The following is a 20,202-nucleotide window of genomic DNA, read 5'->3' as shown; positions in this document are numbered from 1 at the left end:
TGACAAGTTCTGTCCCCTGCTTCGCCAACCAGTGTGCCTTTCTCTTCTTCAGGTACGAGGTGATCTGCCAGAGCTCAGAGCAGGCCAAGGACATCCTGGTGCCCTCCATCGACCCCCAGAGCAAGCACTGTGTGTTCCAAGGGGACCTCCTGCTCTTCAGCTGTGCAGGGGCCAACCCGAGGCACCAGAGGATCTGCCCCTGCCGGGACTACATCAAGGGCCAGGTGGCCCTCTGCAAAGACTGCCTATAGCAGCCCTGGCTCTCCTCTGCTCGCACTGTGCTGGGGAAGACAGCAGCTCTGCCAGGCAGGGCCAGGGGCAGAAGTCATTCCAGGACTCTAGCCAGAGCCCGGACTTCTTGGTTGAAGGTTTTGCTCGGTGCTTCTCCTGCTGCTGCTGCAGTCAGTGCATCTCAGGGGAGTTGTCACCAAAACAAAACGAGAGCATTTGTCAGGCCAGGAGCCTGGCTTCTCCCTGGTACAACAGGCTTCATTTCTACTTTGTGCGGAGCAACTGCAGAGAGACTGTCAAAGCAGCTGTTCCAGGGTAAAAAAAAAAAAAAGATAAAAACGTTTCAAGATTCATTTAAAACAAAATAAGAGGAGGAATTGAGCTAATTGGAGAAAACTTTGAATGGGAACATTTCTAAACCCATTAACTTATTTATTTGGGAGGGAGGGAGGGGTTTAGGAGGGAGAAAAGGGACCGATCGTATTTCTGCCTCTGTTTCCCACTGTTAATCATTTCACTTTCACAGTATTACTCTCTCTGCTTCCGGTGGGGTGCAGTGGGGCTGATGGCTTTCTGGAGGGCAGCTGGAGAACATGGCTTCTGGTGGTGGCAGAGCAAAAAAAAATCTTGCCTTGGATACACAGCCAAACTGTCCTGAGTATTGTTGTATGGCTGATGGGCCCTGCGTGTGCTTGGCACGTGGCAGGTGAAAGATGAATGACCCCTTGGAGGCCATGTGGGCACCTCTGAGGGCAGAGAGCCCAACCAGGGACAAAAGATGGCGCTGTTTTGCAGCCTGGAGACACCCCTTTTCCTGTGTGTCCCCTCCCATCTACCTGCCCAGCTTAACCCTAATTTCTGGTTGGAATTCTTTTAGGGAAGAAATGCAAGGTTGTAGAATTTTTGTTTTCTAGTCAGTGGTAAATGTACCCTCCCTCACATGCCCCTGTAAGGAGGAAAGTAGAGGTGTGGGACTCAGCTGTCTTCGGGCTTGGAGGGCTGATTCTCCAGTCCCCAAGGTGCTGAAATGTGGACAGGAGTAGTCAGTCCTCAAGCATCAGTGGCACACCTGATGTCTGGGCACCTGACAGACGGGCTTGTGTTATGTCCCCTCTAGTGTCTGACATCACCCAAGTCTAGGCGGTGGGGGTCTTGGTGAACTTGATGTTTGCTGGGCAAGCAGGAGCAGCTCCTGGTGAATGCTGTGTGTTGTCCTGGCCGCTCCCAAGGGGTGGTGGTGCTGGCTTTTACTCTGAGGGGAAGGAGCAGACACATGGGGCTCAGCTTTCCACATCGTGGAGCCCTGTGCGCTGCCTCTGTGTAAGCTCTCACCTCCGCAAAACCATGGCTTCTGTACTCTGTGCAAGTTGGTAAGCTTCCCGTGAAGCCCCCGAGGCCTCCGTGCTGTGAGAGTGAGCCCTCTCCTACCACTGGAGCCATGGGCCGTGGCTGCTCAGCACTTGGTGCCACACCTGCAGTCTTGAGTTCCCCGAACTCTGCCGGTGGCAGAAAGGGAGAGCCACGTGGACCTCTGCTGGCAGAAGAGCCGGGCAAAGCTAATGACTGTGGGTGGGCCTGCGTGAGGAGCAAGGGAAAGAAAGAATTCTTTTTTGTGGGATCCAGCAAGAACATGGAGACTTTAAGTCTGGGAAGTTGGATCTCCCTGCTTCTTGGCTTCTGCTTGGTGCATAAATACTGTAATAGCAAATGCATAGCCGTTAACTCCCCCTTCAAGCCCTCAGATCTCTGCTCTGTGAGTTTGAATTGCACTTCCATCTTAGAGAGTGGAGGGGGCTAGGGAGGGGCAGCCAGAGTCTCTGCTCCTCAGGTGGCCCTCAGCACATCTGACAGGGAGACCTCTGCCCTGAGTACTGACAGGGGTAGGGTTGAGCGTCCTCTCAGGACCTGACTGGGAACGACCTCTACCTGGGCTCAGTAAGGAGGGTTGGAAGTCCAAAGGAAAAGCGTATGTTCATTTCTTAAAACTTTGCCAGGGCAGTTTCCTGCAGTAGGAGGGGAGAGAACTTCCTCACTGTAAGGAAAGGCTTTTTCTCTGTGAGTGAGCCTTTTGGCTGCATCTTAGTGTATTGAGTTTGAGTTTCCAGACCTGCAATTCATGGACCAGCTCCGCCCCCTGCTGGTCTCCTTCCCTGCTTCACAGGCTGCCAGTGCAGACAATTGACCAGCAGGGGGAGCCTACGAGTCAAGACTTGCTTCCCCTGGCTCTGCCTGTTTTAACCCACTGTTTATACAAGCACAGGAATTCAGAAAGCGAGAAACCTGGAAAGTATTGTTATCCCTGCCTGCAGAAGCTGCACGGATCGTTTCCTGGCTGTTGCTGAGCTCAGGGCCTCTGTACCTTCCTGTTCTCAAAGTCAAGACCCCAAGGTCAGGCAGCTCAGAAGAGCACTTTCTCCCATTTAAAAATTCCTCTTCCTTCCCCCCAGTCCAGCCTTAGCTGGAAATAAACAGGAGATCTACTGGTGAGTCTGCTGCTCTCTGGCCAAACCAGCCCACGCTCCCGCTCCTGTTGTTACAGACATTATAAATGGAAGTGGTGGATGTACATCAGCTCCCAGGCTTCCTTGTGCTCTGTCCAGGTTTGGTCAGGAAACGGGGGGCTGGGGGGATGGGGTGGGGGGTCGGTTCCCCACTTGCCCAGTGTGGAAAAAAGAGGAAGGTGCCTCTGAAAGTGTGGCTGGAAGCCTGCAGCAGTTTTGCTATTGCTGATTTTTATAAAAACCTAAGTCAATTTGTAACTGATGACTATTCCACAGGGAGAGAAATCCAAAATAGGATCACTGTTTTCCTATGCTATAATCATATCTTACCTTGTCCTTTGGATTATTTTTCCCATTGTGGTCTTAAACTTGAAGGGAACGAAACATTTATCTAATTTATTAAGAAAGAAAACACGTTCCTTTGTAAGGTAAGTACTTCGTGGAGTAAAAACTCCTGAAAGGGCAAACACTTCTTTGAATGCCAGTAAACACCTCATTTATTTCATGTGTGCAGTTTGATTTGCACATGTACAAATGGAGATGCTCTTTGCATTTTTGCTTTGATTTTGTTTTTGTCATTGCTTATCACAGTTTGATTTCAGTGTTTGCTGTGTGTTTGGAAATAGTCGAGTCTGTTTCTTTGGTGGGATTTGTTTTCCTGATGTGCCTTTTCACTTTTCTTTGGGATTGGTTTTTGGAATCTGTGTGCTATTGCAGGGTGACAGCAGGCTGCTGCTGGTGGGACCGGTACTTGGGTGAGTGCAGATGTTCAGGTTGGGCACCAGAAATGCCCCCTAGGCCACAGCATTTGTGTGTACACATGCGCTCCCAGAGGAGGACTCAAGGCCGTGAGAAGGCCAAGAAAAGGCCTGGCTCCCTCCTGGGGTTTGCGGTCTGTCTTGGGGCTGCTGGCTGCCAGGGTACCGATGGCACTGATGGGTCTGCACTCCCTGCCACCCAGCACTTGCTGAAGTGTTGTCAAGGCAGAAAGCCCCTCCTCCACGAGGGACTGTGAGCTTTCTAGAGGAATAGCCCAGAAATACTCAGGCTGGTTAACATCATGAAGGAGAAAAGACCTGTACCCTCTCTTTTTGTTTCCTGGATGGATGCAGGTTGAATAAATGTAATCAGTTTCCACTTGGGAGTGGAGCCACACTACCACTCACTGGTAAGTGAAGATGTCAGTGTGTGGGGTTGGACTGAAAGAAATTACTGTGTACAAATGACTATGTGCTTTTCAGAGCAGACCAAGGTGGATTACCTAGATTGTGTATGTAATTAGACACTGCTTCCCTCTCCCCGGCCCACAAATTCTTGATTTTTTTTTTTAAAGTCTATTTTGTTAACGACAGGCTCTGTTGTGTTGCTAGCCCAAGCCTGGATTATTTTATTTATTTGAAAATATTTTAATTTCCATATTGGCTTTATTCTAATCCCATCTATCCGTGCGGGGCCACAAAGCATCTTCATGTGACTAGATGGACTTATGTAGATTCATGCTCATTTAGGAAGCTGGCAGTTTCGTAAAGCTAAGCGTGAGTTCCTTTCACTCTTGTTGGCTTCAACAAGTGGAACAACAAATTTTTACATGTAGCAAAAGATCATATTAGCTGTATAGTCTTGGATGCAGGAAAAAATAATTACCCTATCTCTCCTAGCACTTAGGGTTTTGTGAGGAGTCAGTATTTAGTACAGTGCCTGGCACATAGTAAGCCCTAGTAAATGTTAAATATTGTTATTATTAGCATTTCATAAAACCTGACAAATACGGAGCTGAGCTCCTTCCCTGTTCCTCAGAAGTAATACCTACATGGAAATATTATCCCAAGTTGATGAATGTTGTAGGAATTACTGGTTTAGAGTGCTCAAGTTCTGCACCTACCCTCCTAGTTGAAATTTTACTGTATTCTTGGATGCACTGAGTCCTTTGAAAATTTGTTAGACATCAGCCCCCAGTGAAAAAAGGCTGCAAGCGTTAAGTGACTGGAGACGAAAAGTGTGAAGGTGACGTGTGGCCACTTACTGACCCTCACCCCACTGATATCTTCTGGAACATTCCAGGGCTTTTCTTTGATGAACTTTCTGAGCTTGAAATTAAAAGACCTTTGACAGACTGCACCCCAAGAATTAAAGTTAATTTATTCCTTTGCAGTGGAGAGAGACTTTTCTGTGTCCCTTAAGGAAAAAGAAATGACCAATTGATTTAAACATTCCCCTAGGAAGTCCCTTCGTGGCACTCTGCTGGCCAGGGTGGGCTCTAACAGGCTGGTTAGCTCTCATGTTTCTACCAATTAAAGGTTAATTCCAAAAAACAGGGGTGTGGGCACATGCCTGTAATCCCAGCACTCTGGGAGGCTGAAGCAGGAGGATCACAAGTTGAAGCCCAGCCTAGGCAATGTAGCAGAATCCTGTCAGAAAATAAAATGGTCTGGGGAGGTAGCAAGTCACAAAAGAAAGAAGAAAAAAAAAAAAAAGTTAATCCCATATCCTGGTCCCAAAGAAAACCCACCTCCCCAGGGGAACCAGCTGAGATCCTGGAGCAGGAATTTGGGCCTCTGGCAGAACAGCTCCCACAGGCTGCTCGTGGTTCCATGATGCTTTCCCAAATCACTTAAGTGTCAGTTTGTTGTCTTATTGGGGATTTAGCCTCCCATACTGCCCTAGTGGATTTAAAGTTTTATCTCTTGCCCTATGTTGACACAACTCTAGATAGATTGGGGAAAGTTTTTGGAGTTCAATGTCTTTTCCAAATTCCTTTGGTTGCTCTTCCGCTGTCCAGCAGTCTTATAATTGTATGGATGCAGTGATTGGAATTCACCTTCAGAGCCTCTGTCTCTCCTCCAGATTTTGTGTCACCTTGGGGAAGTCTGCTTATTTGGTGGTCAGGGACAGTGTCTGTGGAGTGGAGCGGGTATCGGGCACACACAGCATTGCAGTGACCTGGGCAGCAGGACGGGATCTCAGGATGGCCCCTCATCCCCCTGGGCCGAGATGAGTGAACACAGAGCATTCTGCTCGCTAACCTGCCCAAGTGTTAATAGCGTAATTGTTGATGCCAAAGGAGATGGTTATGTCCATCTACAGGAGTTAGTTACAATCTTGACATTGTTAATAGCCATTTTGTGTCTGTGTCTTCAAACAAATCCTGGTCCAGCTATTTTCTACTGTGTACTTACGGGGTTAAGTCATACAGGATACTGCAAATAAGGTGTTGCTGTCCAAATGTACTGTACTGGCATAGAGAGCACTGCTTTGTTTTCCACTGTTGTAGAGAAAACTAGGGAGAACTTTATTTTTCAATAAACTTTCCTTGTGTGACAGGTGCAAGTGATTTTGAGGGGGCCACTGAGTACAGGGTCACCGGCAAAACAAAGCTGGGCTGTAGTCCAGCTGCCTCTCATAGCTTGAAAACATGTTTGAAAAAGCTGCAAGGATGGTGAAGATGAGGGGAAAGAACCGTTTTATCCTTTACATTACATCCACCAGTGCCAAGTTCAGAGCACTCCCTGTGCTTCGTTCACCTAGAGGGGAGCTGAACTGGAAAGTGAGCTGCTACACTTGTGTTTTGAGATACTGTCTGCAACAAAGTAGGGGAGGCTGAGCACCAGAACCAGGTAGACCTGGAACATCTCTCCCCCTGAGGGGAATAAAAGCATTTACAAGAAGGAAGGCCACACCCCAGCCAATACTGAGGGGCTGGCCTGACCCTCAGCTCCAGAGGCCTTCCGGGGAACTGCCCACGACAGACTGCCACACAGTTTGCAGCCCATGTTTGGTGAGACACAAGTTCTTAAAAGTGCTGAAGAAATGCCAAATACCTCTGTTTGGGGAAAGGCACATCGTGGTTGTGCCCCTGCCCCCATACAATGTATATTAAATATAGTGAGAAATCCTGCAGAAAAGAAACGCGCTCAACCTGCATTTCCCAAACATCTGGCCTATCTTAGTGCGTTCATAACATCTCATAGAAGGCTCACTGGAGTACTGTCTGGGGAAGCCACACACAGAAGCAGCCTTGCCTTTATATAATGAAGTACAGGTTGTCCCCTAACTGATCTAAATGCCCGGGACAAGTTTGGATTGTAGAACATTTGCATATACATGAGATATCTGGAGGATAGGACCCAAGCCTAGGTGGGAAATGAATGTTTCGATGTACCTATACACACTTCGCATTTTGGATTTCAGTTAGGGATGCTCGACCTGGACCTTCCTTTAACCAGTTGGAGGGGGTAGGGGCACAGGGCACTGAATGCTGGAGTGAGAGACCTGGGTAGCGGCCACCTCCATGTTCCAGGCAAGATAGCCTGCCAGGGCCTTCAGCTCCCCCTAATACATGTGTCAGGCTGAGCCACAGAGGCCATGAAGCCCCTTGCAACAGTCCAACATGTTGGCTTTTACCGCCAGTCCCAGGCACAAGCAACCCCTTCCAAGTTATCCTTCAGCTACAATGGAAAGCCTACCCATGGCGAGAGCTGTAAAGACATCAGGCCCATGTGTTGCTGCCGCACAATGACGTCTCTCAAAGGACGACCTCCCCATACCATACAAAACAGGTAAAGGTCTTTATTGTCCAGACACTGCTGCCTGGACAGGCAGTACTGTGAGAGGTACAGAACATTCCAGGGAAGGGGACAGGTACGGAATCTACACCTAACGTTACATCAACTGAGAATGTCTCATTCCTTACAGAGGAGTAAACCATCTCACACACTGTACTGTACCATTACCACTTAACACAGCATATAGATATATGCATATACGGATTATATCATTATTTATTACAAATAAACTAGTTTCACATCTTTCAAAAATGGATCCTGTTTTTACATGGATGTGCAGGTCCTGAACATATGAGAAAGGGTTATGTGCTTATTTAGCTTGTCCATGCAAAGCTCGTATGTGTATCACTAAGTACTTTAAAAAATAGAATGGCCTCCTTTTGAACAAATCTGTTTAGGTTTAGAATTAGTAAAACAGTATGAAACTAATGAAGTACACTGATAGAAATCAAGGAGGATATACTGATGGTTTGGGGTTTTTACGGGGATGTGGGACAAAAGGGCACGGTCTTCCTTAAAATCTGCCAGGAGCGACTCTCGAACCAGGTGGTGGCTGGGGCTACACACACTACCGAGGAGGTGGACCTGGTCAGTCACTGTCTGTTTCAGGCTTAGAGAACCACGGATGGGCTCTTACCCTACCCACAAGAACTGTCTTACTCCAGAATATCGAAAACATCAGTTCCGGCTCCGGATGGGGAAGCGGGTCCCCTCCTCTGAACACAGTCCTAATGTGTGTGACAGCCATGGTGTGAGCGTGTGAGGCACATCCACCCGCTGAGCAGATCTTGGCTTGTGAGGACGAACTGTATGAAAGAAAACTTCCAATAAACAGACAAACCATGTTCAGTTGAGTGTTGGCACTGTCTGCCGGCATGGAAACCTCTGGTCACCTTGACAGTCTTCATGCAGATGGGGCCCATGCCGGCCCCAGCCACCTTCACTCGAATGTCTCGTAGTGACGCGTCTGCCTCACCCTTGGCACCATGTCGATGAGGAGCCTGCAGAGAGGAAGGCAGACGTGGTCACATCCATACCACATTTCTTCATTCACAGGCTGTCAAACACACTTGGAAATAGTTTACAGACCAGGGGTTTGTATTACAGTCAGGTGTTGGTGCAATCATCCCCACTACCCTAATTCCAGAACATTTTTGTCATCCCATAAATAAACCCACTCGCACTAACAGCAAATCCCCATTCTCTCCTCCACACCTACCCCAGCACCAAGAACCTATCTCATCTCTAAGGAGTTGCATATACTGGGTATTCCAGATAAAAGCAATCATACTATGTGGCACTTTTATCTAGCTTCCTTCACTTGGCATAATGTTTGAGGTTATCCACACTGCAGTGTGCATTGGTACTTAATTCCTTCTGATGGCTGAGTAAGTTCACTGTACAGATCTACATTTATCCACTCATCAGCTGCGAGATGGTTTCTACTTGTGCCTCCTGTGAACACTGATGTACAAGTTTGGGCATGGATGTGTGGCTTCAGCTTCTCTGGAGTATATGCTAAGTCACATGGTATCTCCATATTTCACATTTTGAGGAATTGCCAAGTTCTTCAAAGCAGCAGCACCACGTGCATTCCCACCAGCATTGTAGTGGGTCCGAATCTCTACGTCCTCACCAACCCTTATAACTATGCCTGGTTTTGAGTAGAGCATCACAGTGGGAGATGGGAAACATTTTAACAAAGTCAGGTCCAGCTCTGATCCCATGGAACTGCTTGACCTCCCCAACCATGCCATCACCCATGTCTGGCAAGAAGACCTCCACAGTGAGGAAGCCATACAGAGATGCTAGCCAGAGACACTGTGAAAGCCACCAGTATAGAGAAAGGGAGGAGTACACATCTTCCGGTCAGAAATGGCTAAAGGGGGAACCACTTGGTGGTAAAGACAACACACAAAAATAAAGGAATCCTTTTTGATAAGAGGCTTAAAGCTTTTGTGCCACAAGAGTCTGCCTAACTTCTTGTTAGCTACAAGAACAACTGAACCTTGCTGGGGTAGGGGGAGGTGGTTTCCAGTCACCTGACAGATTAGGCTCAGAAGGGCACAGGAACAAGATGTGATTCTCGGGATCCTGCTCTGTCATTTCCTAGCTAAAGGAGGAGGTGGAAAGAAAAGCACTCTTGGCCATCAGCAAAGTAAAGATAAAAGGAACATACTTGACCCCATAGGCAAATATTGTGAGGCCAATCAACACCCCGATGCTGCCATCCAGGTACCAGACTGCTGCATTGTGCTTGAACACTTCTGCACTAAGAAGAATGGAGAAGCCCATCACGCCGCCCACGAGGGAGTTAAAGCCTGCAAAAGAAGCAGAAAGATGCCAGGTGGCGGTGTCAAACCATCTTTATTAGCCACCAAAATTCCTCCCTGTTCTGGAGCATGTGCCAGAGAAAGGTGTCTGGAAGATCTCTCGCCCATGATAGCCACAACCTGAGGCACTTACGAGGCTCGTTAATCTCTGTCCCAGTGTCACCAGGGACCTCCCTAGACAGCTATCACACTCACCTTCAGTCTCTACCTCTTCATTTCTGTTTCTTTTCCAAGTACTTACACCCAAGTGACAGTACGTGTGTGGTTCATTTTGGTCTTCTTCCCACACCCACTAATGCAAACCTGGTGACAAACAGGAGCTTGGTTTGCTGTTGAATTCACAGAGTCCACAATAGTGCTTGGTGTAGGGTAGACATTCAAGTCCTTGGTGATGCGAATCTGTCTAATGTCTGCTAGGCCAGGTCCCAAACTGGGTGTTTTAGTTGCATATCAACTTTCTCAGCTTCACCAATAGGAAAACTAAACTAAGCAGAGGGAGGTTAAATTAACCAAGTCAGTGGAGAAGGGTGGGGCTGGGGTTCCACCTGACCCTGCACCCATTCCCTCTGCAGTTTCCTTTGCCTAAGGATCTTCCCTCTGGCTCCAGAAGAGCAATGCGAAGTTTTAATTGAGTTGCACACCTGGAGAAACAGCAATAAATGCAGAACTAGAGCTAATATATATTGATAATCATCTCCTTTCACCTGTTACATCCTCTGGATTCCACAACTTATACATCACATTTGTCTTTTACCTGTGAGTTTCAAAGGCCACATGGGAAGGGAATGGCTCTGGGCTCTCCCAGTGACGTGAATCAAAGTTCCTGGCTTGCTTCAGCATCATGAGGTTCCCCTAGAGGAGCTCCATGTCTACACAGGGCCAGTCACCTCTCAATGCCTCATTCCAGGCTCAACTCCCTTTTTTTGGTATCAGGGATCAAACTCAGGACCTCACGCTCACCAGGGAGGTGCTATGCCACTGAGCTAAATCCCCAGCCCAACTCCCTCTCTCTAATAGTACCATGTTCTCGCTGAATTCAAAAGCCTACTCTGGCTAAAAGCAACAGAATGGAAATCATCCTAAAACACATGATTCTGTCTTACTCCCAAGAAAGTCTGAAGAGTAGGAATGATAGAAGCAAAGCTTGGGTCAGAAGCATGCTCAGCAGTTCCAAGGAGGGGACATCTATTGACTCCTCCCTACTAATGACCACAAGATAAACCCGAGGGCTGCACGGGCATCTTACAGACAGGCCTGTGACACTTGGCTATGGACTTCACCTCACACCCTCTCCAAAGCTCAGCGAGTGACTCGGCCTTGTTCTTAGAGCACTTAGGATTGGACAAGAATATTTCATCTTGTCAGCACCAAAGCCACCATGCAATGGCAACCTCTCGTCTTCTCTGTTCCTATATAAGGACAACCTCTGCAAACCTGCTCACTTCCCTCTTTCCTGGATCTTTCCCTCTAGGATGAACCTACTTTACCATCCATGCAGTACAACTCCTTCCTTGACCCTGTCTTCCCCTCCATGTACTATTGCCCTGCACAGAACCCCCTGAAGAGTTGTCTTCCTAAGCTCTCTTCACCTTCATGCCTCCCATTCTGCTCAGGTTCCTCCCTCCTAAACCCTTCCTAAGGTCATCTGTGACTATGTGTCTCATGGGTACATGGCTCCCCTTCTTCCTAGGCATTCCAGCCTTGCTCACTCCTGGCTTTCCTCCTTCCTCTCCAGCAATTTCCTTCCCGGCCTCCGTTGCTGGCTCCTCCTCATCTCCATCCTAGTAGCCTGGGCTCAGCCCTCTGCAGTTTCCCTCTGTGCACACACTCTTCCCAGTGAGCCAGCGTCTCACAAATGTCTGTCCTTTATCCTGAACTGTCCCCTCGTCTACTGATTCACTTATGGAATATGAACAAAACAATCATTTCCTGCCCCTAAACACCTCACCCTCCTGCCACCCAAAACTCTGAGCCCATTGACTTCTCTCACACCCACCGAGCAATCTAGCAAGTAATTCTTGCCACCTGCTATGGTCACAAATTAGTCTCATCACTACCTTCCTCTCACCAGCCCCACTGGCCCAACCCATATGCCCACTACCAGTCTTCACCAGCTTCCCCTCCAGCTGCCCACCCATTCTCTGACACCAGCCGGAGTGCCAGCATAACCTTATGTAAGTGGACAACAGTCCAAACCCTCTATTGGAAAAGTGCCTATTACTATTTCAAGTCCCACTCAGACTTCATGCTGCTGCACCACCCCCTCCTGCTTCTCCCAAATGCCTTGGAACTTCACAGGACTCTGCACCTTGGGCCTGAGCCCTAAGGCACTTTCTCCCTACCCACCAGCCCCACCCCCTCATCCTCACCACTTCATTTTTCCCAATGACTCTTCTCCACCTGACATGCTACTTTGGCCATCTTTCTTTCCCATTAGAAACCTAAGCTTAAAGACAGGAGTATTTCCTTTCCTTGCTATATTCCAAGTCCCAGAACAGTGCCTGGCATTTATCAGGGACACGAATGATCACCACATTAATTAGTGAATTACCAGATGGAGAGGCGGAAGGAGCCACGTGGGGCATGGCCTATGCTCTATTATCCCCAGAGAGAGGGAGCCACCCCTTGCTGAACTGTTAAGTAGCCCTGAGACAATGGTGTTTAGAAAAGATGGAGAGACCCTGAAGTTCCCCAGGCAGCCACTAGATGTCCACTCAGCTCTACCAAGTCATCAGGCGCTACCTGCCAGCACAGCGGACAGCCCAGCCTAAGGACCTGAGGCACATTGGCCTCCTTCACCTGCATTTTGGGGGGGCAGGTATCCTATTTGATGGTTTGGCTCACCTTTCACATGACAAAGGCCGACTCATTTCAGCTCCACCTCTTGTGAGCCTGCATCAGAACGCACGTGCAGGACATAGCTACCCTACCACACCCCTCAGAATTCTGTAGCTTTCCCAGTCACATCCTGCAGGAAGAAGCGGAGCACCAGCCCTGTTCCCCATCAGCCACTGCACCAAGGGCAGCACACCAGGCTCTGGTAGCCACTCCGTCACATGAGCTGGTCCCTGTCCCCTCAGTTAAAACCACAGAGCAATCCTAACCAGGTCTGTCTGTGAGTTAACATATAATAACCAGGGACATCCTGATTGAAGGGCCCTCCAGTCTGGCTTTAATGACTGATTCTGAATCTGTATAATTAGGCATGTTAATTTTATGAAGAATGTTCTGATAAAGTTTTTCATATGCTTGAAAAATCGACAGACTCTCTAAGTATTTTAGACTTGGAAGAGAGCAGAACAGTCATGACAGGCCCCTTGTGAGGGATTTCTCAGCTCTCCCCAGCTGTCCCTGTGGATAGAACTGAAGTTGAGCCCTGGGCCCCTGTTCGGAATGTCCCTCAGGCATAGTATTTGTTAAACAATGCATATACATGTGCATGCACACACAGTTTTTGCACTGCTGGGGATGGAACATAGGATGTCATGCATGCTAGGAAACTGCTCTACCACTGAGCTACACCCCCAGCTTCCATTGTACTTTAACTAATGCAAAGCAAGTTTCATCCTAGTCCCAACTGCAATATGTATGTTGACTAAATATCTGAAGCAACAAAATCAAACTAGACAAAATCTGCATAACAAAATGGGCAAATCTGGAATTTACCATCCATGCCCTTCTGTCCCCTTTCCCCGAAAACCTGCTTCCTAGCTTTAAGGACACATCCCTGCAATGAAGGACATGGCAGAGTCACTGTGACCCAGTCCTGCAGGGTCCCAGAGACCTGCGACAGATAAGGGCCTCCCTTCCTCCTTCCTGCTTCCCTCCCTACAGGACTAGCAGTTTGCTGAACCTACTTCCTTGCACAGAAAAGGCACTTGGCTCAGCTCAGCAGGGCAGTATCCAAGGTATGGGTTCCAGAGCCAGCCCCTTAGAGAACCCACAACATTACCGACAACCATGGCTGGCAAATCTCCACCCTGCCCACCTCCAAAGTGAGAGAACCAGGGGAGATAATTACAGATCACTCCCTACTTCTGCTAATCAATGAATGAGTAAAACATCCCAGACAATACAATTAGCAGGAGGCTGCAATTACTGCCAAGAATTCACTGAGACCAATCCATTCCCAGGCGCAAGGGCCCCCTATGGGAAACAGGCTGGGGAAGGGGCTGCCTCTGCTCCCTGGAACAGCATCTCTCTCTATCAAACCCCACCGCCATGTGCCCCAAAGCCCTGCATGTTTTATAAATATCCACCCTTCTCTCCACCCGCTCTATCTTCACAGGATCCAAGCTGCCACTCTCTTTAGCTCCCCAGAGACTTCTCATTGCTTCAGTCTTACTTCTCTCCACTCTTTTCCCCACCACCAGTTACCAAGGGGGGTCTTCAAAGCACATCAGTCATGTCATCTCATCTGCTGTGCGTTTGGCAAAATAGCCAAACTCCAGTCCTACTGTGACCTGCCCTGGTCCACCTCTTAGGGTCTTCTCCTGAACCACAGGGCTCCCTCTGCCTGGAGGACAGCTTTGCCCTGTTTGTGGGACAATTTTCACTTCAACTACCCACTTCTCTTTGTAATTTCCCCCTCCTTCCTGGTTTAAAAGTATGGTGGAAATATTGCTTTAGTGTAAATGGTTGTGTGGGTGAAAAAGTCAGAAGTTATTAGAGAACCCTAAGTAGCATTCGGTTGTCCTCTGTACACCATATAAAATGGTGGAAGTACAGTGACTTTGCCTAAATAGAAATTTGGACATGAAATTGCTATAATGTTAAGGAAAAACCACCAGCCAAAGCAAAAGGATTATTGCTGAGGGTGGAGGAACACCCCATGGTCCTGGGCAGGTCTGATGTTGGGTCTAACTGCTGGTCCACACTCAGGTTTCTGCAGCCTGACTGCAGTCAGCGGGATACATACAGATGCCAGGTGTCTGCAAGTAGAGGGAAAAGGGGACTGACTGGCACATGGAGAATCAGGCCCCCAAGCTGCCCTGTGTCCTCACCCCAGGAGCTCAGAAAGCTGTTTGTCTGTGCTGTCCTCCTGGTGTGGCTACTTGCCTGTTGTGTTCCAGGTAAGAAGACATAAGGAGAGGGAGGAACATGGCTCTGAGAAGGCAAGGACTAAGGACCTGGGCCAGAGCTGTGTTCATCAGAGAGATGTAAAGGAACCTCAAAGGCGGCTGGGAAACCCAAACTCAAGCAGCTGACTGCCCACTCATCCTTCAGCTCTTTCAGGAGACACTGAATACAGCAGGGTCCACCTTCCTGGGGTGACACTGTGCCTAGCCCTTTGGGGTGGCCCTGGAGGCAGCAAAAAACTCAGTGTGCACAACGTGGATGACAGCTATGAAATGCCTGTTTCTGGGCCCCACCTCAGTTTTTTGCCCTTGAGATCAACAGGTGAGGCCAGGAATCTTTTTAACAAACATCTCACCACCAATTTCAATGTTGCCAGGCTGGTGATAGGTGTCAGCTGGTTAGGACCTGGAGTCACCTTGTTTTACAGTCAGTATGTCAAATCATGCAACCCCACTCCTTCAGGCCTTTCAAAGGAACCCCCACCTGCATCCTTCTGCACAGGTGATGCCCTTGCCAAGGCAACTAGGGCCACACATCTGGGACCTCCTCATGCCTTCAGGAGACAACGCTACAGACAAGAGCAAGAAGTGGGGAGCCAGCAGTGTAGACAGAGGCTGGAAAGATTCTCAGACCTGAGCTCAGTCCTTGGTTGGAAACATTTTGACTTCTTCATGTCCCTGGATTCCACTGTGTAAAGCCCAGATCCACACATAATGAGGCATCGACATGGGCCAGGAAGAGGGATCAGAGCCTATCCTATGTTGCCTTCTGGTGCAGCATCCTCTTAGTCCAAAGCCACCCACCACCCTCATGCATTTCACATGTCAAAGAACTTTGAGGATTTGGGAGGGAGGAGTCTTTCTTTACTTGAAAGAAAGGGAGGGAAGAAGGCAAAGGGAAGGAAGAGAAAGAAAAGAGGTCAATCCACTGCTTTCTGCTCTATTTTGTACAGATACACCCCAAGCCTATACACTGACTGCCCCACTACTTTACTACAAACCCTTAGATCCTGGACATTTCAAGAATGAATGAGAATAAAATGGGCAGGTGGTTCTGTTTGTCAAATCTCTTGTTTATGTCAATGCTAGTTTGGGACCCAAGGTGCACTTCACCAGCAGTCACGCACCCTATTCCCTGTCATTCCAAAGAGCCACATGGGAAGATCCCCCAGACCCACAGAGACACACAAAGGCTTTTCTGTCTGATTTGGGTTTTAACCAGAGAATTCATGGATGGCTGCCCCCACACAGGTACCTGGTCATTACAACCTAAACCCCTATATGACCAGCTCACTAGCTGAAGGGAACAGGAACATGGAGAATTTACAGAGGAAAATGTAAAGAATCCAGAGAAAAAAATTTACTTTTTACTTGGAACCATTCAACTTAAGAGTCTGGGAAGCCAGACTCTTGTGTTTTATGATTGAGAGGCTGGGAGTCCCGAGCCTCCCTGTTAGGTCAGGATACAGGGGATTCACAAAAGGTTTATTAAATTCTCAGGGCCTGAGATGTCTACCCTGTTATAGGAGCCCAGGGAATCATTAAACAGCATGTGGAGGAGGGGGGTGGGGTAAATGGATTCTAAATTGTTGAGTTCTCCTGCAAGATAAGCAGCTACAAAATGACCCAGACAGCATCCTCCCTCGCCATGGGCTTACTCCCAGAGATCAGGCACACTGGCCTTACTCACCATCTGTTATAAGTGCTCTGCTGGTCAGAACCTTCCCCAGCATAAACTTCAGCACAGCCAGGATGCTGCAAAGGATCCCACTTAAAATGGAAACGCTGAACAGGAAATCATCCTAGAAAAGAAAGTTCCAGGTTTCAACAGTTTGTCTCCTGCTACAGCAGGTCATCTGCAAACCACTCGCCTTAAAAATCTGCTTTGTTCCAAGAAAAAGTAGTTAGGTATGCTGCCACCAGGTGGGTGTGTGCTGTACACTTTCATAGCTCTGTTAACTCTCTCTGGGACTTAGAAAAGACGATTAAAGCAGATATTCAGATTTATATTTATTTAGAAGCCCTTTATGTATTTCTTTCCCTATAAGAGATTCAGCTTCCCACTATTCTGCTAAAATGAATGGCAACCACTGATCAATAATAGAGCTGGTCAGAATGCTAAAAATGGCATCTAAGTAGTTTTCCACAGGTAATTCACAATGCAGGTGATTGAGAATTTTGAAACACATCACTGGCCTCAGAACTCTTTAATACAGAGCCAACTGAATTAGCCACAAGGTCAGTTATGACCAGAGCTACCGAAAATTCTTTTTCCTTAAAAGCACATAATTGAAAGTTCAAATATAGCCTTCAAGTTGGGAAAAATGGCATCGAAAAATATAGTCTGCTATTGACGTTATCTTAACACCTCTGATCCTTACGTTTGCAAGCAAATGAATGAGTCATATATGCAAAGCCAGTACAGTTATCTCCTGACACTCAGCCCATGAGCTGCTCTGCTACAAGCTCCCACACAGCTCCCATGAGACACAGGCTTCAGGTTCTCCAGAATTAAAATGTAACTTCCAGCAGAAATCTGATACAGCATCATACATCCAAAAAGAAACAGGATTCTTCTTAAGTGTTTTATTAATAAATTCACTAACATAATGACAGTAGCTAAGAAGGTGACAGCCTGTTTCCCTGGCTCAGGACTGAACAAAGTCATCTGAAAATCACCTCACTGGAAAAAGGGTATCTGTATAGTATCAAAACAAGTCCCCCAAAACACAAGTCTGTGGCAGTGGTAGTTTTCAAAATGTATGTTCACAAATTCTTTGCTGCTCCCTGCCCCAGGACATAGGAATCAACCTCGAACCTCACCACCTGCCCTTGAGCACAGTCTGGACTTGATGACACAAACAGAGCAAATAAGGAGAGGTAAGAGGACAAAAGAGTGACTTTACAGTGGAGAAACCCAGCAGACGCCTCCTCTCCAAGTGATCGAGGTTAACATCACCATTGATAAGTTGTGCCCCAGATGTGCACTCGGCCTCCATGGTGCTCTGTCAAAACCCATAACCTGTTCAGTTGTGAAAAACCATCAAACAAACCTAAACAGGGGGATAGTTTACAAAATACCTGACCCTCCTCAGATGTGTCAAGGTCATGAATGATAAGGAACAATCAATAAACTGTCACAGACTGGAGACTGAAAAGATATGACAACTAAATGCAACGCGGTATCCCAGACTGAACACAGGAAGAGAAAAAGGTCCTCAGTGGACAGAGGGGAACACTGGAATGGAGTCTATCACTTTTTTATTGTGCTGAGATCTCACAGTCTAGAGAAATGTGCAGTGGTTGCGGGAGATATTAACATCAGGGCAGGCTGGATGAAGGGTGTATAGGAACCCTCTACTCTACCTTTAAAACTCTTCAATAACTCTAGAATCATTTCAAATTTATACATTTTTTATAAATAATTACCTTGTGGAAGTTTCACCTCATCAAATTATCAATAAGAACTGAGACAAACTTGGTCTTTTAGCCAATGCTGAGTCCCTCCTGAGCAGAAGGCTGTATCAGAGAGACCACCACAATGGGGCTGGAAGACAAAAACTCCTAAATCAAGCTCCTTTTTTGAAGGGATTCAGCCTAATTGCAGTGCACCCTATTTTCTGTGCACCCGCAGAAAACAATGTGAGCAGGATGCTATACCTGAATGCTTGTGCCCCCTAAAATTTATATGCTGAATCTTAATGCAATGTGATAGTATTTAGAGGTATGGCATTCGGAAGATGAACAGATGATAAGGGCGGAGCCCCTATGAATAGGATTAGTGGCCTTCCTTGTATGAGAGACCCCTGAGAACACCTCTGCCCCTTCTGCATGTAAGGACACAGCAAGAAGGCTCCATCTATGAACCAGGAAGCGGACTCACCAGACATACAATGTGTTGACTTTGGACTTTTGAGCTTCCAGAACTATAAAAAATAAATTGTTGTTTATAAGCCACTCAGTCTATGGTATTCTGTTACAGTAGACAGAGTAAACTAGGACACATTAAGGAATCATATATAAGCTAGTCCCAGGTGCTGACGAGACTCAAGCACAAGCTGGGAGACTGAGGATGTCAATTAAGAAAAATATTTTGAAACCTTTCTGGCTCCATTCAATCTCTCCCCTTGCAAAAACCTCATCCCTGAATTTCTAGAGGTGAAGAAGGTCTGTGCTTCCCTCCCAGAGGATCCAGGAACTGGAGGGTGGGGTGCTCTCCCCTCCCCTCAGAAGCACCCTCATGGTTCTGTCAGTCCTTCCTGGGGCTGCCACCTAGGGGGCTCACTACTGAATGGGGCCCGGCTGCCTATGGCTCAGGAATGTGTCCAGCAAACCTCTGCTCAGTTCTCAACTTCTCCTCACTGGGAAAACGAGCCTGAGCTCTTGAGTCTCAGTTCTCTCTGCTGTAAGTGTCAGTGGGACCCCTGTAACCCCTGCCAAGTAACAGAGGTGAATAAAAAGAGAGCATTCATTGTTAAAGGACCCAAACACATTACCTACATGCTTACTCCATCAAATGGCAAAATTAAGTGCTCATGGGAAGCCCAAAGTACAGCAGGCATCACCATTAAGTGAACACAGGGGAATTACTACCTAGAAAACAGTAAGCATGGTGAAGTGAACAGAGATCTCAGAAAGACTAGGACTGGGATCTGCAGTGGTGATCTGTAGGGTGCTCTCTCTCCTGAGAAGCCCTCCAAGGACTGGTAACTCTAAGGTTCACTCCCAGAGTGCAGAGGGCAGGTTTCTCAGGAAAGAAAGTGGAAGTACTGGGCAGCAGCTAAAGGTACAAAGTGAAGCCCACACAACAGCCATGTGACTCGGGGCAAATCGCTTAGCTCTCTCTCTCATATTCCATTCCCCTCTGCAAAATGGTGCCCATGGGGACTGTATACCAGGGCACCGAGCTCAGCTGGAACAAATTTCCCAGAAATTCCTTCCTAAATGCTTCTAGGGTCAAGTTGGCCCAGAGGCATCTGCATGACATGCAGAAGGCAGAAGGGAAGCGGAAGCCATCAGTCCCTAAAGTTCACGTAGGGCACAAACACTGCTGCAGCTTGAGTGTGTTTACACCAACCCACAGGTTCACCATGACAGAAGGGAGGGAGGCAGTCAGGCCAACCTCTCCTGCTGCCCCACACAACCCATCCTGTAGCTGCCCCAGGTCCCAAGCCAGGCCTGCAAACAGCTTTGTGGCACATGGTACCAGCTTCTTCTGTAGGTCGCCCATATCTGGGAGGCTGTGGCTTCAGATATGACTCCAAGCTGTCTTCACAGACACCAGTTTGGGCCTGCATCTCTCTCCCAAGGTCCAATTCTTTCCTGACCGCATCCTCCATGACTTCTGGCCCAACACCACAGGCAGATGTATAGCTGTACATGGGGGTCACCACTAGCAACTGCACCCGTATAAAGTCTCGCTCCTGCAGCAAGCCCTTTATCTTGTGTCACTGATAGTGTTTCCAACATCTAACTTCATAAGGGTGTTTCAAGGGGC

At 47.7% G+C, this 20,202-nt stretch overlaps 2 protein-coding genes across 20 annotated transcripts in view; one reads left to right on the top strand and one right to left on the bottom strand.

Annotated features, from left to right (window-relative positions):
• The window catches only part of Mgat5 (alpha-1,6-mannosylglycoprotein 6-beta-N-acetylglucosaminyltransferase), a 337,418-nt gene extending 331,368 nt beyond the window's left edge, over positions 1–6,050 (top strand). For all 19 annotated transcript variants that reach the window (XM_087195795.1, XM_021236883.2, XM_087195773.1 and 16 more), the window contains one exon: positions 53–6,050. In XM_087195795.1, coding sequence (XP_087051921.1) covers positions 53–251 — 199 coding nt within the window. In that variant the 3' untranslated portion in view covers positions 252–6,050. The remainder of the gene's footprint in view (positions 1–52) is intronic.
• A 1,223-nt stretch (positions 6,051–7,273) lies between these two features.
• Tmem163 (transmembrane protein 163) overlaps positions 7,274–20,202 on the bottom strand; it is a 239,085-nt gene continuing 226,156 nt past the window's right edge. The window contains exons 6-8 of the mRNA XM_004836102.3: positions 16,396–16,507; positions 9,474–9,615; positions 7,274–8,295 (exon numbers count right to left, since the gene is read on the bottom strand). Coding sequence (XP_004836159.1) covers positions 8,235–8,295; positions 9,474–9,615; positions 16,396–16,507 — 315 coding nt within the window. The 3' untranslated portion in view covers positions 7,274–8,234. The remainder of the gene's footprint in view (positions 8,296–9,473; positions 9,616–16,395; positions 16,508–20,202) is intronic.

This window comes from Heterocephalus glaber, unplaced genomic scaffold (genome assembly GCF_053883595.1).
Source record: "Heterocephalus glaber isolate CG9 unplaced genomic scaffold, H.glaber_assembly_v1.0 deba00000347, whole genome shotgun sequence".
NCBI classification, from domain to species: domain Eukaryota; kingdom Metazoa; phylum Chordata; class Mammalia; order Rodentia; family Bathyergidae; genus Heterocephalus; species Heterocephalus glaber.
Note: the sequence above shows the minus strand (reverse complement) of the source record. Positions and strands in the feature narration are given on the sequence as shown.